The sequence below is a fragment of the Macrotis lagotis genome, chromosome 3, assembly GCF_037893015.1.
Source record: "Macrotis lagotis isolate mMagLag1 chromosome 3, bilby.v1.9.chrom.fasta, whole genome shotgun sequence".
Lineage (NCBI taxonomy): Eukaryota > Metazoa > Chordata > Mammalia > Peramelemorphia > Peramelidae > Macrotis > Macrotis lagotis.
The window spans coordinates 238,875,225-238,893,356 of record NC_133660.1 but is presented as its reverse complement, the minus strand read 5'-3'; the positions used below and the strand labels follow the sequence as shown (position 1 = coordinate 238,893,356).

Genomic DNA, 18,132 nt, shown 5'->3' with positions numbered 1-18,132 from the left:
TCCACCTGATCATAGTATATTATTATCTATTGTTATCATATTAAAAATTGTTGCATTGATATTCATTAGAGAAATTAGTCTGTAGTTTTCTTTCTCTGTTTTTACTCATTTTGTTGATGTAATCATTTAGAGATACAAATTTTCTCCCATAAATTTTTATGTTGTCTCATTCTTATCATTCTCTTTATGAAATTATTGATTGTTCCTAGGTTTTCAATTAATTCAGTGACTCTATTAGATGTAATTTCTATTGCTTTGTGACCTGAAAAGGATGCATTTAATATTTCTGCTTTTTAGCATTTGGTTTTGAGGTTTTAATGGCCTAATACATGGTCATTTTTTTGTAGGTATGTTTAGTATTGTTAATACTTCATTGTCTATTGTACCATTTAGCTAGATGTAGTTTCCCTACTTCTCTCTTTTAATTAGATCTACTTTTGCTTTTGTTTTGTCTGAGATCATGATTGCTACCTGTCTCATTCCATCCTACCTTCCTATCAGCATACTACCACTCCTTCTCTGATCTCCCTCCCCTTGTACTTCCTATGTAGGATAGGATAGAGTTCTCTATTCAACTGAGTGTGGATGTTATTCCCTTTTTGAGCCAATTCTTTGCTGCCTACCACCCCATCTCCATATTCCCTCTAGTACAAAAGCTCTTTTATACCTCTTTTATGTAAGATAATTTACCCCCTCTACCACTTCTTCCCCCTTCTCCTAATGCATCCCTCTTTCTCACTTTTTAATTTTATTTTTTGAGTATCATTCCAATATAATCAACTCACATCTGTGCCCTTTATGCGAACTCCTTCTAACTACTCTGATAATAATAAAGTTCTTAGAAGTTACAAATATGATATTCCTATATAGGAATGTAAACAGTTTAACTATATCAGATCCCTTATGATTTCTCTTTCATTTTTGCCTTTTTTATGCTTCTCTTGAGTTTTATATTTGAAAGTTAAATTTCCTATTGAGTTCTGATCCATTTTTTTCCCCCTGAAGGATTATGCTCAGTTTTTCTGGGTAGGTGATTCTTAATGGTAATCCTGGCTCCTTTGTCCTTCAGAATATCATATTCCAAGCCCATTAACATGATAGCTGCTAAATCTTGTGTGATCCTGATTGTGGCTTCATAATATTTAAATTGTTCCATTCTGGGTACTTGCAGTATTTTCTTCTTGACTATAAACTTTGGAATTTGACTATAATACTCCTGGGAGTTTTCATTTTTGGAATCTCTTTCAGGAGATGATCAGTGGATTCTTTTGATTTCTATTTTACTTTCTGTTTTTAGGATATCAGAGCAGTCTTTCTTGATAATTTTTTTGAAGTTTAATCTGAACTTTAATATCTGCTCCATCACTTTCTTAAGTCTAGACAACCAACAAAACAAGAAATCAAGCCCTAATTTGTATCATTTGTCATTCCTGAGTCATAAATTCTCACGATGAGAAATTAACAATCAGGATTCAGAGCTGGTTCCAGTTCAACTGTGAGACTAGCCAACTCCATTGGACGGACCCAATTTCTATAGACTGAGTTGATTATTTCTTTGTTCAGTAACTGAGGGTTTGTTTTTTTCCTTTCATATGCTTAAAGTTCATTTCCTGTAAGGACTTTTTTCCATTCCTACTTGGCTCTAAGTTTGAAGGGAATACAATTATTTCTCTCTTCTGTTGGAATGATGCCTTAATTAAGATAGTTTGTTCACTCTTCATGCCCTCCCCCTTTTTTGAAATGTTACCATATTTACTTTTTCTAAGTTTTTTTCGTTTATCTGGAGAGCTTCTTCCAGCTTCAGGAGGAAGAAGAGGGAAACTATTAGCAAGGTTCTTCATTACCTTCTTATTCTCTAATTCTACTTGAGGTATGAGGTAGTGCCTGCATTCACTGGTACTCATGCTTAGAATATATTCCCTCCTCATCTGTTATGATTGAAATCCTTCACTTTCTTCAGCCCAACTCAGCTGCCAGCTCCTTCAAGGAAACTTAATCTTTTCTGCAGAAAGTGATCTCTCATTAAATATTCTTCCCCCTCCCCCATTCAACAGTATTTTGTTTTTTCCAATTACATATAACATTCATTTTTATAAGATTTTTGAGTTCCAAATTTTTCTCCCTCCTTCCCTTCCCTCACCCTTCCCAAGATAGCAAGCAATCTGAGATAGTCTATATATGTACAACCATGTTAAACATATTTCCACATTAGTCATGTTGTGATAGAATCAGAAAAAAAGGGTAAAACCATAAGAAAATTTTTTTTTAAAAATTAAAATTCAAACTTCATTCAGAATTCATAGTCTTTTTTCTCTGAATGTGTATGACATTTTCCATCCTTGATAATTTCTTGAAATATAAAGTCTAGGCTCCTCTTTTTTAGTCATGACTTTCAGGTAGTCCAATAATTCTTAATTATCCTTTATTTTCTAGATCAGTTTTTCTTCTATTTTTTTCATTCCTTGTATTGTTTTATTGTTTCTTGATATCTCATAGAGTCATTCCTTCTCTTCTATTTGCCGAATTCTAATTTTTAAGGAATTATTTTCATCAGTGAGCATTTGTACCTTTTTCCTATTTGGCCAATTCTGTTTTTTAAAGAGTTCTTATCTGTGATTTTTGTGCCTCTTTTGCCATTTGACTTATTGTTTTTAAGTTATTATTTTCTTCTTTTATCGATCTGTTGACTCTTTTTTTTATTATTTTCTTGAATGACTTTCATTTCTTTTTCAACTTTTCTTCTATCTTGTTGATTTTTTAAATCCTTTTTGAACTCTTCCATGGCCTGAGACCAATTGATATTTTTCTTTGAGGTTTTCTTTTTGACTTCACTGCCTTCTGAGTTTGTGTTTTGATTTTCCCTATCACTTCCTCATTTTCCAACTTTTTTTTCTTGACTTTTAACTTTATGTTAAAGTTGGATTCTGTTCCAAGGTTGATGGAGCACTGTTCCAAACTTCAGGTTTTTCATGCCACCATTTTCAGAGCCACTTCTGGGGATCTGCAAGCTTTTTCTAATGAGAAATGTGGTCACTGCCCTCCTGGCCTGTGTTTGACCTGGGACTGCAACCCAGAATTGCATATAGAAAATGCAACAGAATTCTGTTTCCAGGGTACAAGCCTGCACTGGTCTGCAGTCAATCTACTCTCACCTCAGTGAGACAGACCTTTCCTGCCAATCTTACAAGTTGTTTTTTTGTTGTTTTATCCCACCCCTTTGTTGGTTCTACCACTCCAGGCATTATTTCAACTTTGTTCAAAGGCAGATTTGAAAGAGCTCATGTGAATTCCTGCCTTTACTCAACCCTCTTGGCTCTGACTCCATCCACTTATTTCAAAGCCCCTCTCAAATCCTTTTATCTTCCATGAAGGCTTCCATGAATAGCTTACCTATCTCACAGAGGTGGGAGAATCAGAAGTAACAATGTCATTGAAAAGCACTACTTTTTCATGAAATGTTATGGTTCCATTATCTGCAGAGTCCATTGTAATTTCCTTTATACTAAATTCAGACTCTCAGAACTATAGGAGATCTTGGAGGTTTTGTGATCCAACACTGTCATTTTTCAAAGAAAGAAATTCTTATTTCACTTGTTATCTGTGTGCATCCTTTGGTATGTGCCAGCCATATGACACCTGTCACATCTTACCTCATATTCTAGTTACTTGTTTATGTATCATATTTCCTATATTAGCTCCTGAAGGACAAACTTATTGCAATGTTTTGTACAAAGGAGATGATCAGTAAATGTTTACTTAAAGATTAAATGAATTTAGAGAACTAAGCCCATTTGGGAACATACTTGAGTGGAAATGGTGTAAACACATTCAAAACCATGAGAGCTCAGATTCCCCTTTGAGATCTTCCATAAAGTGAGGTGACAACTTTTTTTCATCACATGGATCACTCTTCTCTTTGTTTGTTCTAGGTTCACAACCAGTATCCAACAGAGTTTGAATTCAATCAGTATTACCTAAAATTCCTTGCATTCCACTATGTCTCCAATCGTTTTAAAACCTTTCTTCTGAACTCGGACCATGAACGATTAGAGCACGGTATGTATCTGCAGATAGTCCTGGTACCTCTACCATAGGTTGGTATTTTTTTTTTTTTTGGTAACACAACTAGGGAAATTGTGTGGTGGGGCAATTTGCATTAAACTAGCCATATAAGATCTGGATTTTGAGCTCATCCTAGTTTTTCTTCAAGGCAAATATTTCATTCTTGAGAATGGGAAAAAACTATTTAAAACTAACAAGTACTGACTGAGATTACTTTGCATTTCATTATATCAATTAATTTCATGTCAGTGTTCATCATTGTACCTCAAGCAAATTGGTCTGTGGTAAGATATCCCTGTGGTTCTTTACCTTTGGGAAGGAAAAAAAACTCTCATGGGATGGTTTTTAATTTTATTTTTAAGAAAATGTTTCTGTAATTCACATTCTAATTCTTTGAAATTATATTACACTTAATGGACTCTAGTGGGTGCTGGTATTCTGGATCTAATTATTCTGAAAAATATATTTCTATATATTAACAGATTCCCCAATAGTAATACTTGACTTGGGGGACATTTGTAAGGAGTAAGAAACCATTTATTTATGGTGTTGATTTAACCAAAGACCTGCCTCACTGCCTCTTGACTCTCCTGGCTTCCTTCAATACTCAGCAATCTCACCTGTCACCTCACATCTCAGAAAATCTCACCTTCTATGAGAATACATTCATGGTCCCCTTCAATGCTCATAGTGTCTTCCCTCTGAGATTACTGCTGACCTGTGGTCTTATCCAGCATAATACCTCCCTCTTTAGGCCTTTAGAAATGATTTCATGAATAGCTATGACCAAAAATAATCACCTTCACTTCTGATGACAGCAAAACAGTCTCTTACTGGGGCTTGCAACAGAGCCTTCAAGGTCACCTCCATGTCTCATGTCTCATCAGGAGAGGACATTAGTAGAACCAAAAGTGTAAATTTAGATTACTTATTTAATAATATGCTGATGAGAACCATCTTTTTTTAAAATAATATTTTTGTCTTTTCCCAATTACATGTAAAGACAATTTCTAACATTCATTTTTTAGAATTTTGTGTTCCAAATTCTCTCTCTCCATGAGAGTCAGCAATTTTATATGATTACACATATATAATCATGCAAAACATATTTCCATATTAGTCATATTGTGTAAGAAGACACAGACACAGAAAAAAGATTTCATCTCACCAAAAGTTGCCAAGAGGTGGTAGATATACTTAACCATCAGTCTTCTGAAATCTTGATCTATCATTGAGTCAAAATTCTGAAGTCTTTACAGTTTTCCTTTTATGTGATTTAGGTCATCAGATATCATTGTTCTCCACATATTTCACTCTTAGTAGAATTTCTTAACTCCTAATGTATTGCTCTTTCCAGTTACCACAACCTCTCTTAGTCCTATTCCTATTGAGTTTGGAAAATAACCATGTTTTATGAATATCTGTAGTGAAGCACTAGCAATGCATTTGAGAAATAGCTTTGGCCCTCTATTCCCTGACCATTGTCAAAAATACAAGAGATAGAATATGGAAATATGTTTTACATGATTGCACACATATAACCTATATCAAATTGCTTACCATCTCAGGGAAGCGGAAGAGCAAGAGGGGGGGATTTGGAACTCAAAATATTATTTTTAAAATGAATGTAAAAAATTTTCTTTTCATATAATTGGAAAAAATACTATTTAAAAAATGCAAAGTAAGACCCCATCCACATAATTATATAAATTATATAAAAGATGAATGATGAATTTGTGCCTAGAAAGATTTAACCTTACATAGACAAACACTTTAGGTATTGCTAATGTTAAAGCATGTATGACCCAGCTATGATTTTTTTTTAAGTTTTCCAACTGGCCTTTTTTTATCTTACTCTCCAACAGTATCATGTCCTGATATGCAAAAATTTATGTTAGAGTATGAGAAACAGGATATTGTATTTTCATATCCAGTTCCAAATTCTTCCCCCAAAATGTGACCACAACTAATTGTGATTGATGCTGTTCCACCTGTAGTATGACATTGTATGACATACCTGCATTAAGACTAAATGAATGAATAAGTTCACTCATTATGGCTAAATGGAGTTCTGTCAATCATAGTGTATGTGGTGTAGCTTTCAGGTAATGGAGCAGAGCAGGAATTTTAAAATAAGCTTCAGCCACTCCTTTCTGATAAATGAAAAAATGTTTGTTAGCATGAGTCATTTGAACCATACATAGCAAGAAGTCACTCCTAGATGAGGCACTACTCTTAATTATCAAGGAACCAACATATCTGAAGAGACTCCGACTGTTGGTCCTATTCTTCAGTCCAGTCTACACCAACCTGCCCAATCTACTTGGAGGATTATTCTAGGTGAAATGTGATAAGTGGTTAAAGTTCATTTTAATTCATTAGGTAGGAAATATAAAAGGCGTATGTAGTATGCTGAATTGGTTTTTGAAATATATCTTTGATTATCACTTTTTTTAACTTCAGTGCTACAGGATTGAAACCACACCTCTTGTCTATCATCTGAAATCATCATGGTCATTATTTAAGGTGTAGATAAATGACTAAACAATTTAAAAAACTCCTTAAAATGGTTTCATGTCTGACTAGTACAGACTGGGGGAAATACTCTCATTATGTAGTGGGGTACAATCAGCACATGATTGCACATTATTCTGATTTTCAACAAAGGCAAAAGAGTAGGGTTTGCATATTATAGGCTGACTTCAATTCCTGGCAGAAACAACAAAGATATAGGATTGGAGGAGGGGGGAATCTAGAAACTTGAAGACAGCCTGAGAAGCCAGGAGGCAGAGATAAGCAAATTACAGGTATGATAGACTCAAAGGAAAACTAGAACTGAGAGATTAAGTGTTCTGTTTAAAGAACACCAAGAAGACCAGTATCATGAAACCAGAGTGTACAAAGAGGAGATGAGTGAGGTTCCCATGGCACAGTATTCTTGACTTGTATATTCAAGATTTAAGCTGGGAACATTACAAATAAGTGAGAAATTCAGACATGCATAGTTTTCCTTCAATAACAGCAATCATTTGTGTTGCATTCTTTGTGAGTTCAAGATCTGACATATTTTGAAATTAATTCCTCACATATAATAAGCAAGTCTTGTAGATTTTGCTAAGACTATATTATACTATATTTGCAAAGTAAAACTTAAATAAATTTATAAATTTTCTTTTATCTTCAATTCACATCAAATCAACAAACATTTAAGTTCTTGCTGTGATTGCTTAGCACTAGGACAAAGGCAATAACAGTGGTCCCAGTCTTCAAGAAAATTACATTATAGTGTAATTTTATACTATATAGTGTAATATCATAAATACTTTTTTTTTTAGTTTTTGCAAGGCAATGGGGTTAAGTGGCTTGCCCAAGGCCACACAGGTAGGTAATTATTAAGTGTCTGAGTTTGGATTTGAACTCAGGTACTCCTGACTCCAAGGCCAGTGCTCTATCCAGTGCTCTATCCAGCGCTCTATCCACTGCACCACCTAGCCACCCCTCATAAATACTTTTTAACCCAGCAGTTTCATACTGAAGTGACAGGGAAGCTCAAGACACAAATACAGAAGATGACAATGTCCTATAAAACATCTATAAGCAAAGACTCAAAGGAAAATACAGAATGGACACAGGCCTAACAAGAATTCTCAGAAGAGTTAAATAAAAATGTTTTGTTTTTGAAAAAACAAAAAAATAACTTTGAAAAACAAAAATAGTAAAGGGAAAATGGAAAAAGAAATGAGAGATATGCAAAAAAAATAAAAATTATCCACTTTGTAAAATAAATTCAGAACATTACTGAAAAAACTCCTTAAAAGTTAGAATTGGACAAATAGAAGGTAATGACTCCATGAGACATTAAGAAATAATAAAGTCAAAAATATGAAGAAAGTAGAAATGTGAAATCACAATAAAAATAACATTATTTCAATAGATTTAGAAAAATACAGTATTTATTCCTATTAAAAACACCAGTGGGCAAGCTACTTAACCCCACTGCCTTACAAAAAAAAAAAAAAAACCTAAAAACACTAGAAATCACAGGAATAAACAGAATTTAATTTAAATGGTAAATTGTATCTATCTAAAACAAAGACCAAGCATTATCTGTAATGAGTTAAAACTAAAGCCCTTTCCAGTAAGATCAGGGGTAAAGTAAGGATATCCATTACCACCAATACTATTTACTATTGTACCAGAAAAGCTAGATAAGAAAAAAAAATTGAAGGATAAGCATGTGGAAAGAAGAAACAAAACTATCACTTTTTGCAAGTAATTTGATTACCCAGAAAACACTATGGAGTCAACTAAAAAAACTATTTTAATCAATATCTTCATCAAAATTGAAGTATATTACACAAACCCACAAAAAATCATCATCATTTCTGTATATTATCAGGAAAATCCAGCAGGAAGAAGTAGAATAAGGAATTTCCTTTTATGTTGTTGTTGTTTGTTTGTTTTAGGTTTTTGCAAGGCAAATGGGGTTAAGTGGCTTGCCCAAGGCCACACAGCTAGGTAATTATTAAGTGTCTGAGACCAGATTTGAACCCAGGTACTCCTGACTCCAAGGCCAGTACTTTATCCACTATGCCACCTAGCCACCCCTAGAATAAGGAATTTCAATTAAAATAACTACAGATAATATAAAATAATTGAGTATCTACCTGCCAAGATACAAAAACTGGATCAATATAATTACAAAGCATTGAAGAAGCAAATAGGGATCTAAATAATTGGATAAATATTAATTGCACATGATTAAGTTGAGCCAATATAATCAAAAAGGAAAATACTATTTAAATTTATTTATTCAATGTTATACTAAACTACCAGAGAATTACTTTATAAAACTAGAAAAAATAGCATTCATCTAAAAGAACAGAAAGTCAAGAATATCAAGAAACCAATAAAAAAAATGTGGAATAGTATTATCAGATCTCAAACTATACTACAAAACAAATCATCAAAACAATTTGTTACTAGGTAAGAAATAGTTAATAGAACAGATGAGATACCCAGTATTCAAAAGCAAATGATCACAATAACGTAGTCTTTGATAAACCAAAGATCTCAGCTATTGGGGTAAATATTCACCTTTTAACAAAAACTGTTAGGAAATCTAGAAAGTAATCTGGTAGAAAGTAGACATTAACCACCATCTTACATGGTATATAAAGATAAACTCAAAATAAGCTCATAATTTAGACATATAGGCAAATCAGTGTAGCAGAGACATTTATGGATACAGAAAGATTTCATGACTAATAAGAGAGAGATTCACAGGAGGTATAATGGATAATTTTGATTACGCAAAATTTAAAAGTTTTTGCACAAATCAAACCAATGCAGTTAAATTAGAAGAAAAGCAAGAAACTGGGGAGAAATATTTGCAGTTAAATTTCTCTCATAAAGGTCTCATTTCTAGAATATATAGAGAATAAAGGCAAATTTGCAAGAATAAGAGCCATTCCCCAGTTAATAAATGGTCAAGAAATTTGAAGAGGCAGTTATCAGAAGAAGAAATCAAAGCTACCAATAGCAATAAGAAAAACATGCTCTAAATCAATAATAACTAGAGAAATACAAATCAAAACAATTCTGAGATACCACCGCACACCCACCAGATTGGCGAAGATGATAAAAAAAGGAAAATGACAAATGCCAGGGAGGATATGGGAAAATAATCACTGCTGCTTGAGTTGTGAATTAGTCAGCTATTCTGGAAATCAGAATTTTTGTATCCAAAAATGTGTCAAACTGTCCCATCAATTGAAAATTGTCTGAACAATTTATGGTATATGAATGTGGTAGAATACTATTATAGTATAAGAAATAACAAGTAGTGTAGTTTCAGAAAAAAACTGGGAAGAGTTATATGTAATGATGCAGGTAAAATGAATAGAACTACATGAAAAGATGCAAGGTAAAGTGAATAGAACTTTCAGCAATATTGGTAACTATGATCAACTGTGAAAGACTTGATAATTATCTTTAAATATTTTAAACAATAGCATACAAAAAACTGAATTAGATTCATTATTCAAGATCCCAAAGAACAGAACTAGAAGCACTAGGTAAAAGGTACAAGGAATATGTTTTTCAACTTCATTTTAAGGGAAAACTTCATAATTAAAACTATGTCAAAATAAAATGGACTGTTTTAGGGAGGTAGAAACAAAGATTGGATGGCCACTCATTGTTTTGTTTTCCTTTCTTTTTCCAACTACATGTAACAGTAGTTTCCAATGATCTTTTTTTTTTTTTTACATTTTTCTCTCTCTTTTCCCTCCTCCCTCCCCCTGACAGGAAGAAATGTAATTTAGGCTCTACATTTATAACCATCCTAACATATATCCATATTATTCATGTTATAAAAGAAGAATCACATCCAAACAGAAGAGGAAAAACTTAGAGAGAAAAAAATTATATAATTCATAAGCCAACTTTTTTTGAAAACTGAAGAAATTTGGTCTGCATTTAAACTCCATAGTTCCTTTTCTGCATATGAATGGCATTCTCCACACAAGTCTTTTAGTGTTATTTCTGATTGTGAAGTAGAGGAATTTGGTTTACAGAAATGATCAAATCCATCATAGATGATCATCACCCAATGTTACTGTTTATTGTGTATAATGTTATTCTTGTTCTGCTCACTTCACTCAGCATCAGTTCATGCAAGTCTTTCCAGTCCATCTTGAAGTCCTATCCCTCATGGTTTCTTATAGAACAATAATGTTCTATCATATTCATATACCGCAATTTAGTCAGGATGGCCACTCATAAACCTCATATAGGAAATTCTTGTTCAGGGTGGTTTGGACTGATGAAGCTCTCAGGAGCCTTCCAGCCCTGAGTCTTGAGTTTCTTTGAATGAATGAATGAATGAATGAGCATTTATTTAGAGTTTTCTGTGCATGAACCACAATGCTAAGCTCTAAGGATACAAAATCAGTGGCAATCACAGTTTCTGCCCTCAAATTTATATTCCAATAGAAAATAGAACATACATGGGAGAATGGTGGCCAATTGGGACTTTGGTCTGGAAAGTTAGAGGGATGATTATTAGTCAGACTATCAAGGAGTAATTTGGCATACTTCCTCAGAATCAGAGTAGATTTGATTATCATTCCAAAATTGGAGGTTAGGAATGTGGGTAATAGGTATATGTACATACGTACAGGACTGGAAAAACTGTGGGGAAGCCAGCCAGAGAGTAAGGAGAGAACTGAAGCTTCCCTGGGGCTTTCCTAAAGGAGAACAGGAGGACCCAGAGCTATGGTTTTGCCAGGGTGTGGTCTGGAGTCAGTGTATTACGGACTGATTCAGTGTATTGTGGGTTCTTTGGGAGTATCACTAAGTCCAACCACACCATTTTTTAAAAATTTCATTTAGTCTGTTTTCTCTCCCTCCCCCACCACTACCATTGGAAGATAAAAAGGAAAAAAAAATCCCCACGTGCTAAATATACATAGTCAAGCAAAACAAATTCCCAGATTGTCCATATTCAAAAAATATTCATCTCAGCCTATGTCCTAAGTCTGTCTCCTCTTTGTAAAGAGGCCTGGTCTGTGTTTTATCACCAGCCCTCTGGAGTCATAATTAGTCATTTTGTTGATTGGCATTTACAGGTCTTTAAGAGTTATCTTTGTGATCAACCCTCCTTATTTTACAGATGAGGAACCTAAGGCACCAAGAATTAAATGACTTGCCCAGGTCCCATAGGCAATAAATAAGAGACTGATCAAATCCTCTTTCTCCAAATTCAGCATTCTTTCCATCATATTACATATTTTTTTTCTCAATCCCAATGATCTGTGAAAGTTGTCGTTTTCATTTCTATGAAATTCCCTTGATTTTAAGACCTATGGACATTTGCAGTGGTTTCTTTAAGTTCATTTTTGCCAGCATTTACCATAATGTCTGGCAATAGTAAGTGCTTAACAAATACTTATTGATTGATTCTCTATTTCATATAAAATGTTCTTCCCTTTTCTTGCCTCATATTTTTATGTTAGACTTAATCTTCTCTTTGATTTTTTGTGTTGTTTTTAAGGAACATTGTTTGAAGATAAAGGAGACAAGCATATCAAAAAGGGAATTTGCATTTGGGAATGTATAGAGAGGATGCACAAGCGGAGTCCCATCTTCTTTAATTATTTATACGCACCAGCAGAGACCGAGGTATTGGAGAAACCACTCTGGTTTGAGTTTTGGTTTGCTGAATTAACTACAATAGCACAAATTGAATCTAATCTGTTTAGACTTTGAGAAAAGTCCTGCCTCCAAGGCATTTTAGGTTGGTTTGGGGTAGAGGATGAGGGACTGTTCTGTCAGGGAAAGAGCTTTCCTGATTTAGAAACAGGAAACAAAAAGTAGTTCCCCGAGGAATAATGCCAGATCTGGTCTCATTGGACTTTTAAAATAAATCATCTGAAAGAAGACATGCAGAGTGAAAATCTTCCATCCTGGTGAAATGATAGTAAGCATTCCCAGATCACAAGAAGTCAGAGAAGCCTGGGGAAGATGGTGGAGAAGATACATGTTAAGATAGAAAGATGCAGATAAACTTGAGGGTTTTTAAGTGCAAAGCAAGGGGGAAAGTAAACCAAACTCCTCTACTTCAAGATGCATCTGAACTCTCTAAAGGCAAGTGGCAGACAAGGCCCAGGTGTGGGGCTTTCATCCACACTAGGGCAGAACCTTGGGATGTCTGGGTCAGAGTTCTGAGGCTAGTCCTGGAGTCTCTCTTTAAGAACGACCAGAGAAGTGGAGAAGGGCCAGAGGAGGACAGAGCGATGGGTGTGGGGAGGGAATAGGACTCTCTGAAGCCAGACTAAAAAAAAGATGAGGAGGACTCAGTTAAAAGGAGGGTTCTAGAAGAATTAGGATTGAAGTCTGAAAAACTGGGGACATCAAGGAAGAATTAGATTTGGGCTGATTCACTCAGTCCCAGAACACAATCACTGGAAGAGCATGAAGCCTGAAAAGGGCAAGGTTAATATGTATACCAGGAAGAAAAGGAATTTTCCTGTCTGGAAGTAAACTGGCTGAATTCATTAGTCCAGGGTGAAAGTCTAACTCAACTCTGAAGAGATTTCAGAGAAATCCTCTGATAGTAGGGCTACCCCGGCATGTGAAGGGAAGCAAAGATGTTTGGAGTACCTGCCTAGCAGGTGAGGTATCATAGGAAACAGTAGCACAGGGCCCTGGCACCTCTGGCCCTCAAGGTGGCAGTTCTCATGCTCAGGAATGATTTGCAAGGGAAAAAGATAAAAGGCATCACTGTAACCTTGACTCACTTCATAGGCAGTTCTAAATGGATGCTTTAAAATAAATTGCTTAGGAAAGTCTGGTTACCCAGATTGGTATCAAGAGCATTTCTGCCCAAGGTGATGGTCACAGTGTTCTTTGAAAAGAACAGTAATTTAACTGCTTTAAAGCAAGCCACCTCACTGCTTGGAGCCCAGCATGTAGATGTGGAGAGGGCAGATTCCCATTGTATTGAGAAATGTTCAGCTCTCAAGGTTCTGGTGTCAGTTGTAATGTTCCATTTAAACAGGTACTAAAGCCCAATATAAATGTATCCAGCCTCAAGAAGTGGGATTATTATATGGAAGAAACACTATCCATGGGACCTTCTTATGACTGGACAATGCTCTCTCCAAAACCCACACCTTATGAAGAAGCTGACCAAGCTGATGGGATCAGACCAGAGAGCAAGAGGAGAATAGTGTGGCCCTGTTATGATGATGTCAGTAAGGTGCAGCCAGATGCAATCACTTGTCTCTTCAACGTAAGTCAGCATACTCCCAAAAAACCATCACTTAAGTTGCCTTAAGACACAAGTGAGAGAGAGAGAGACAGAGACAAAGAGCGTGCACATGTGTGTGTGTGTGTCTGTGTGTCTGTGTGTGTGACCTTAGGAAGTCAGTTCTATTGACCTTGGACCTGGGTTTTTGTTGTTCTCATAAACAGCTGTACACATTGCTCTTGTTACTCAGTGACAGCACTTTAGGAAAGCCTCTAAAGTAAGCACAAGAAAACCAGTTTTGCTTAGAAATATTGTAATGGGAAAAAGTGAAGCTGCCAAAATTTTATATCCTGATGTCGCTGCTATCATAATAATTGGTCTGTTGGAATGAGCAAAATGGCCTCATAACTGGAACCAGCAAAGCCAATTTTGAAGGGGTAGTTGTGAACACCCCAAACAAGAATCTACCTTCCTTTGTAAGAAAAAAGGGTTGTAATGTCCATGAGGGCCCGACTAGCTGCCTTCCACTGGAAGAATATATCTAGATAAACTCGGTGCTTACCAAGATACATTTGGAAATAGAATAAACCCCAGTATATGTCTCCCTGCCTTTCCTAATGCTGCCTCTCTTCACCCTACACTGGGGTATTTCTGATGGACATGGTCAGATAGCATCACCTCATACCCATGTGGTCACATCTCAGTCCATCTTGCCCATTCTAGGCCTTCTTGTAGGATTAGTTTTCTTAACTGTAGCAGGGATGCTCCAAGAGAATCAGATTCTGAGGTTCTATAGTGTTTTGGGAGTTTGGTGTTTGGGTTCATCTTTTATTATTAAAGCCCTTTTGCCCACTAAAAGATTTTGTTTTGAATTCTTGAAACATCACTTTACGCAGGTAAGCATTGCATAAGGTAATCCCCCCACCAGGACCATGGGTTGTGATTTTAAAATAACAGGTAGTGGGTTCTAATGTCAGACCCAAATTACTTCCTCAACTGGTCTTTTCAATATCCACTTTCTATTGTCTTCCAAAGATTTTGCTGTAGATGTGATACAGCTAATAAATCAGTTAGCCAGAATTACTAACCTTCCCCAAAACCCTTTATCCTTGGGTACAGGAAATTGAAAGATTAGAGCACAAATTGAACCAAACTTCAGAAAGATGGCAGCAGCTATGGGACAGAGTGAGCATGAACCTTAAGGAAGATACAAGACAAGACCAAGTAAGTAGGTCCAAGCAAGTACCTTCATGTGTCCACCTTGGTTGTACATCCTCTGGACCATCATTTTTCAAGTCTCTCCAGGTAAAGTTTTTGAAAGTGGGGCATCACAGAGACATTCTAGATGACTTCCATCCAGTGAGGCACAATTGCCATTTGAGTTGAACTTGGAAAATTTGTACCTTGAAGAAGGGAGGGACCTGAAAGATCATGTGATCCAATCCTCTCATTTTCTGATATTTTATTTTATTTTTCTAATTATATGCTATGGTAATTTTTCAAAATTCATCCATTTACAAATTTATGTTGCACATTTTTTCACCACCCTTCCTTCCCTACCATTGATGATGAACAACCAGGTAAAAGTTGTACATGTACATTTATGTTTGGCATATTTTCATATTAGACATTTTTGTAAGAGGAATTAGGACTAAGGGGAAAGAAAACCATGGGAAGAAAAAACACAAAAGAAGTTTTAAAAAAGTGACAATAGAGTATGCATTCAGATTCCATGGTAGTTTTTTTTTTCTGGATGTGGATGGCATTGTCCATAGCAGATCTCCCAAGGTTGTCTTAGATCTCTGAATTGTTAAGAGGAGCTGTATCCATCAAAGCTGATTTACTCACAGTGTTATTGCTAATGTGTACAATGTTCTCTTGGTTCTGCTCCCTTTGCTCAGCATTGGTTCCTGTGCTCCATGCTACTCCAAAGTACAACCATTCATGGTTTCTTATAGAACAATAGTACTCCATTACATTCATATACCATAACTTGTTCACTCATTCCCCAGTGATGAGCATCCCTTTAATTTCCAATTCTTTGCCATTGCAAAAAGAGCTGCTATAAATTTTTTTGAGCATTTGGGACTTTTCCCATTTTTTATGATTCTTCTGGATATTGACCTAATATTGGAATTGCTGGGTCAAAAGCCAATGTGTTTTATTGCTCTTTGGGCATAGTTATATAATGCTCTCCAGAATGGCTGGATCAGTTTGCAACTCCAACAACAGTGCATTAATGTCCCAATTTTTCCACATCCTCTCCAACATTGATAATTTTCCTTTTGTGTCATCTCTACCAATCTCTTAGGTGTGAGGTAATACCTCATACCACTCTTCTCATTTTCAAGGTTTACTGCCATTGGGCCAAGGTCCACAGATTCAGAACCTTGTGGTCTACCCTCATTGCCACAGTAGCCCTTGAAGAAGAGAACTAAAACAGAGACCAGGCATTGGGAACAATTGAAGTAAACATCATAGGACCCACTTCAGAAACCAATATATGTGGCAGATATCTTTGTCATGGCTTCAGTTTGGGGGACAGTTTGAGAGACAGAGGGCAGAGAAGCAAGTAGTGCCAGGGATGGGGAAAAGAATGTACCACCTCAGCCTTTTAAGGAATGGAGAAAATAACAACAGAAAATGAGAATATCTTAAAAATAACAATATTGTTCACTATCTAATTCACCTAAATTCCCTATCTCTGTCACTTGATCTCTCTTTATCTCTGCTTATAGGAGTGGGTAATGTTGCCTGGTGGTACCCTTGGAACAGAATGCATGTCTGTAGCCTCAGGTTTACTGGCAAGCTGTTGAATTTTAGAAATTATTTTTTCAGCTTTTAATCCAAGGTGGTCTAAGAAATGTATTTTATGTTTTCAGCCCCGGAGACACCCTTCCAACTCCTCAGGAATTGTGACTACCAACTTACATTCCTATCACAAGAGATCTCTGCTTCATTTACCTGACAGTGGTTTGGGAGAAGAACAAAATGCCAGCATCTCCCCATCCAATGGAGTGGACCGGAGGGCAGCCACACTTTACAGCCAGTTTACTTCCAAAAACGATGAGAACAGGTGACATACAGGACCCTTTCCAATTTCCTTGCCACCTAGAGAGTGTGTCCCTGTGATCACCAGCTTAGTCAGTTAGCTTAGGAGGATGGTCATCTCTGTGTCCCTTTTCTTTATTCATCCCTGTGGTTTCGTTGGTTTAGTTGGTTTGACTTTCTTTGTGGGATTGCCTGCTCTTTGCCAGGCAGCAGGACCTAGGATGAATTTCTCTTTTACTGAATGTTTAGTTAACTTTTGCATAGGTAAAAGTTTAGTATTCTTCATTGGATCTGTGGATACTCCCTCCAATAGGCTAAGTCACCCCCCCCACCTACACTTTCTCCTGCTCATTCCCATGTTCTCTTTAACTTCTCCCCAGGGATCAGCTCCACATCTAGGATGCTGTTGGTTCTGTGAGAACCAGTGTGGCACTCAGACTGTCCCTCTGCTCTCCCTTAGTTGTGCAACTGAACTGCTCACAATCTCTTTAATCACATCTTTGAGGTCACTAAAACCCATCTGGGTTGTCTCCTTCTACTGAACAAAAGGTTGTATAACAGTAGTGCTTAGTCCAGTGTTTCCACATGAGTGCCTTTTCGTTCATTCATCCATCATACTCTATAGACTATATTTTGTACGATACATAGTCTTCATCCACTTGTTGCTTACCATGTCAATGGTGAAGGTGAATCCTTTTGAGTAGTTGTGAATCTCATTTACAGTACTCATCGTTGGTCTAGGGCTTGATGCATTTAGCAAAATGACATCTGCTAATGGGAGCACTAAACAATATCACCACTCATAGGGAATCAATCTCTCCTCGATTTGCCTTTTGACTGGATGTTCTCTATAACTGGAAAAATCCCTTTGGGGAACATATATTCTCTAGTTTTGTACTTTACTGAACATGAATGATGAGTGAGTTGTCAAAGTTGCCTTTCCTCTTGGGTCCATCTAGGAATTTCATATCATAAAGTTTGCATCAGAAATACCTTTAAACTCCTTTTGCAGGAGAACCTTTAAGAAAACATTTTTCCTCCACCAAACCAAATCCTCTTTAAAAAAATATTCACAATGGAATCTTGTGTTTTCTGACCCTTTCAATTGATTGGATAATGGTGTGGTTTGCTATAGAATTTCATTTGCCAAAGATTTCACGTTTCTTTCTCCTGTTTTTATAGAGATACACTTGTTCTTTGTGTAGACAATTCTGATGAGTTTCACAAAGGTGAAAAGGGGTGGATCTGAGTTGGTAATCGTTCAT

General features: G+C 36.1%; 1 protein-coding gene across 3 annotated transcripts in view; it reads left to right on the top strand.

Moving 5' to 3' along the window:
* The window catches only part of SBF2 (SET binding factor 2), a 483,290-nt gene that overhangs the window by 450,067 nt on the left and 15,091 nt on the right, over window positions 1-18,132 (top strand). For all 3 annotated transcript variants that reach the window (XM_074230291.1, XM_074230290.1, XM_074230292.1), the window contains 5 exons: window positions 3,930-4,056; window positions 12,119-12,246; window positions 13,625-13,858; window positions 14,936-15,040; window positions 16,699-16,892. In XM_074230291.1, the coding sequence (XP_074086392.1) occupies window positions 3,930-4,056; window positions 12,119-12,246; window positions 13,625-13,858; window positions 14,936-15,040; window positions 16,699-16,892 (788 nt within the window). The remainder of the gene's footprint in view (window positions 1-3,929; window positions 4,057-12,118; window positions 12,247-13,624; window positions 13,859-14,935; window positions 15,041-16,698; window positions 16,893-18,132) is intronic.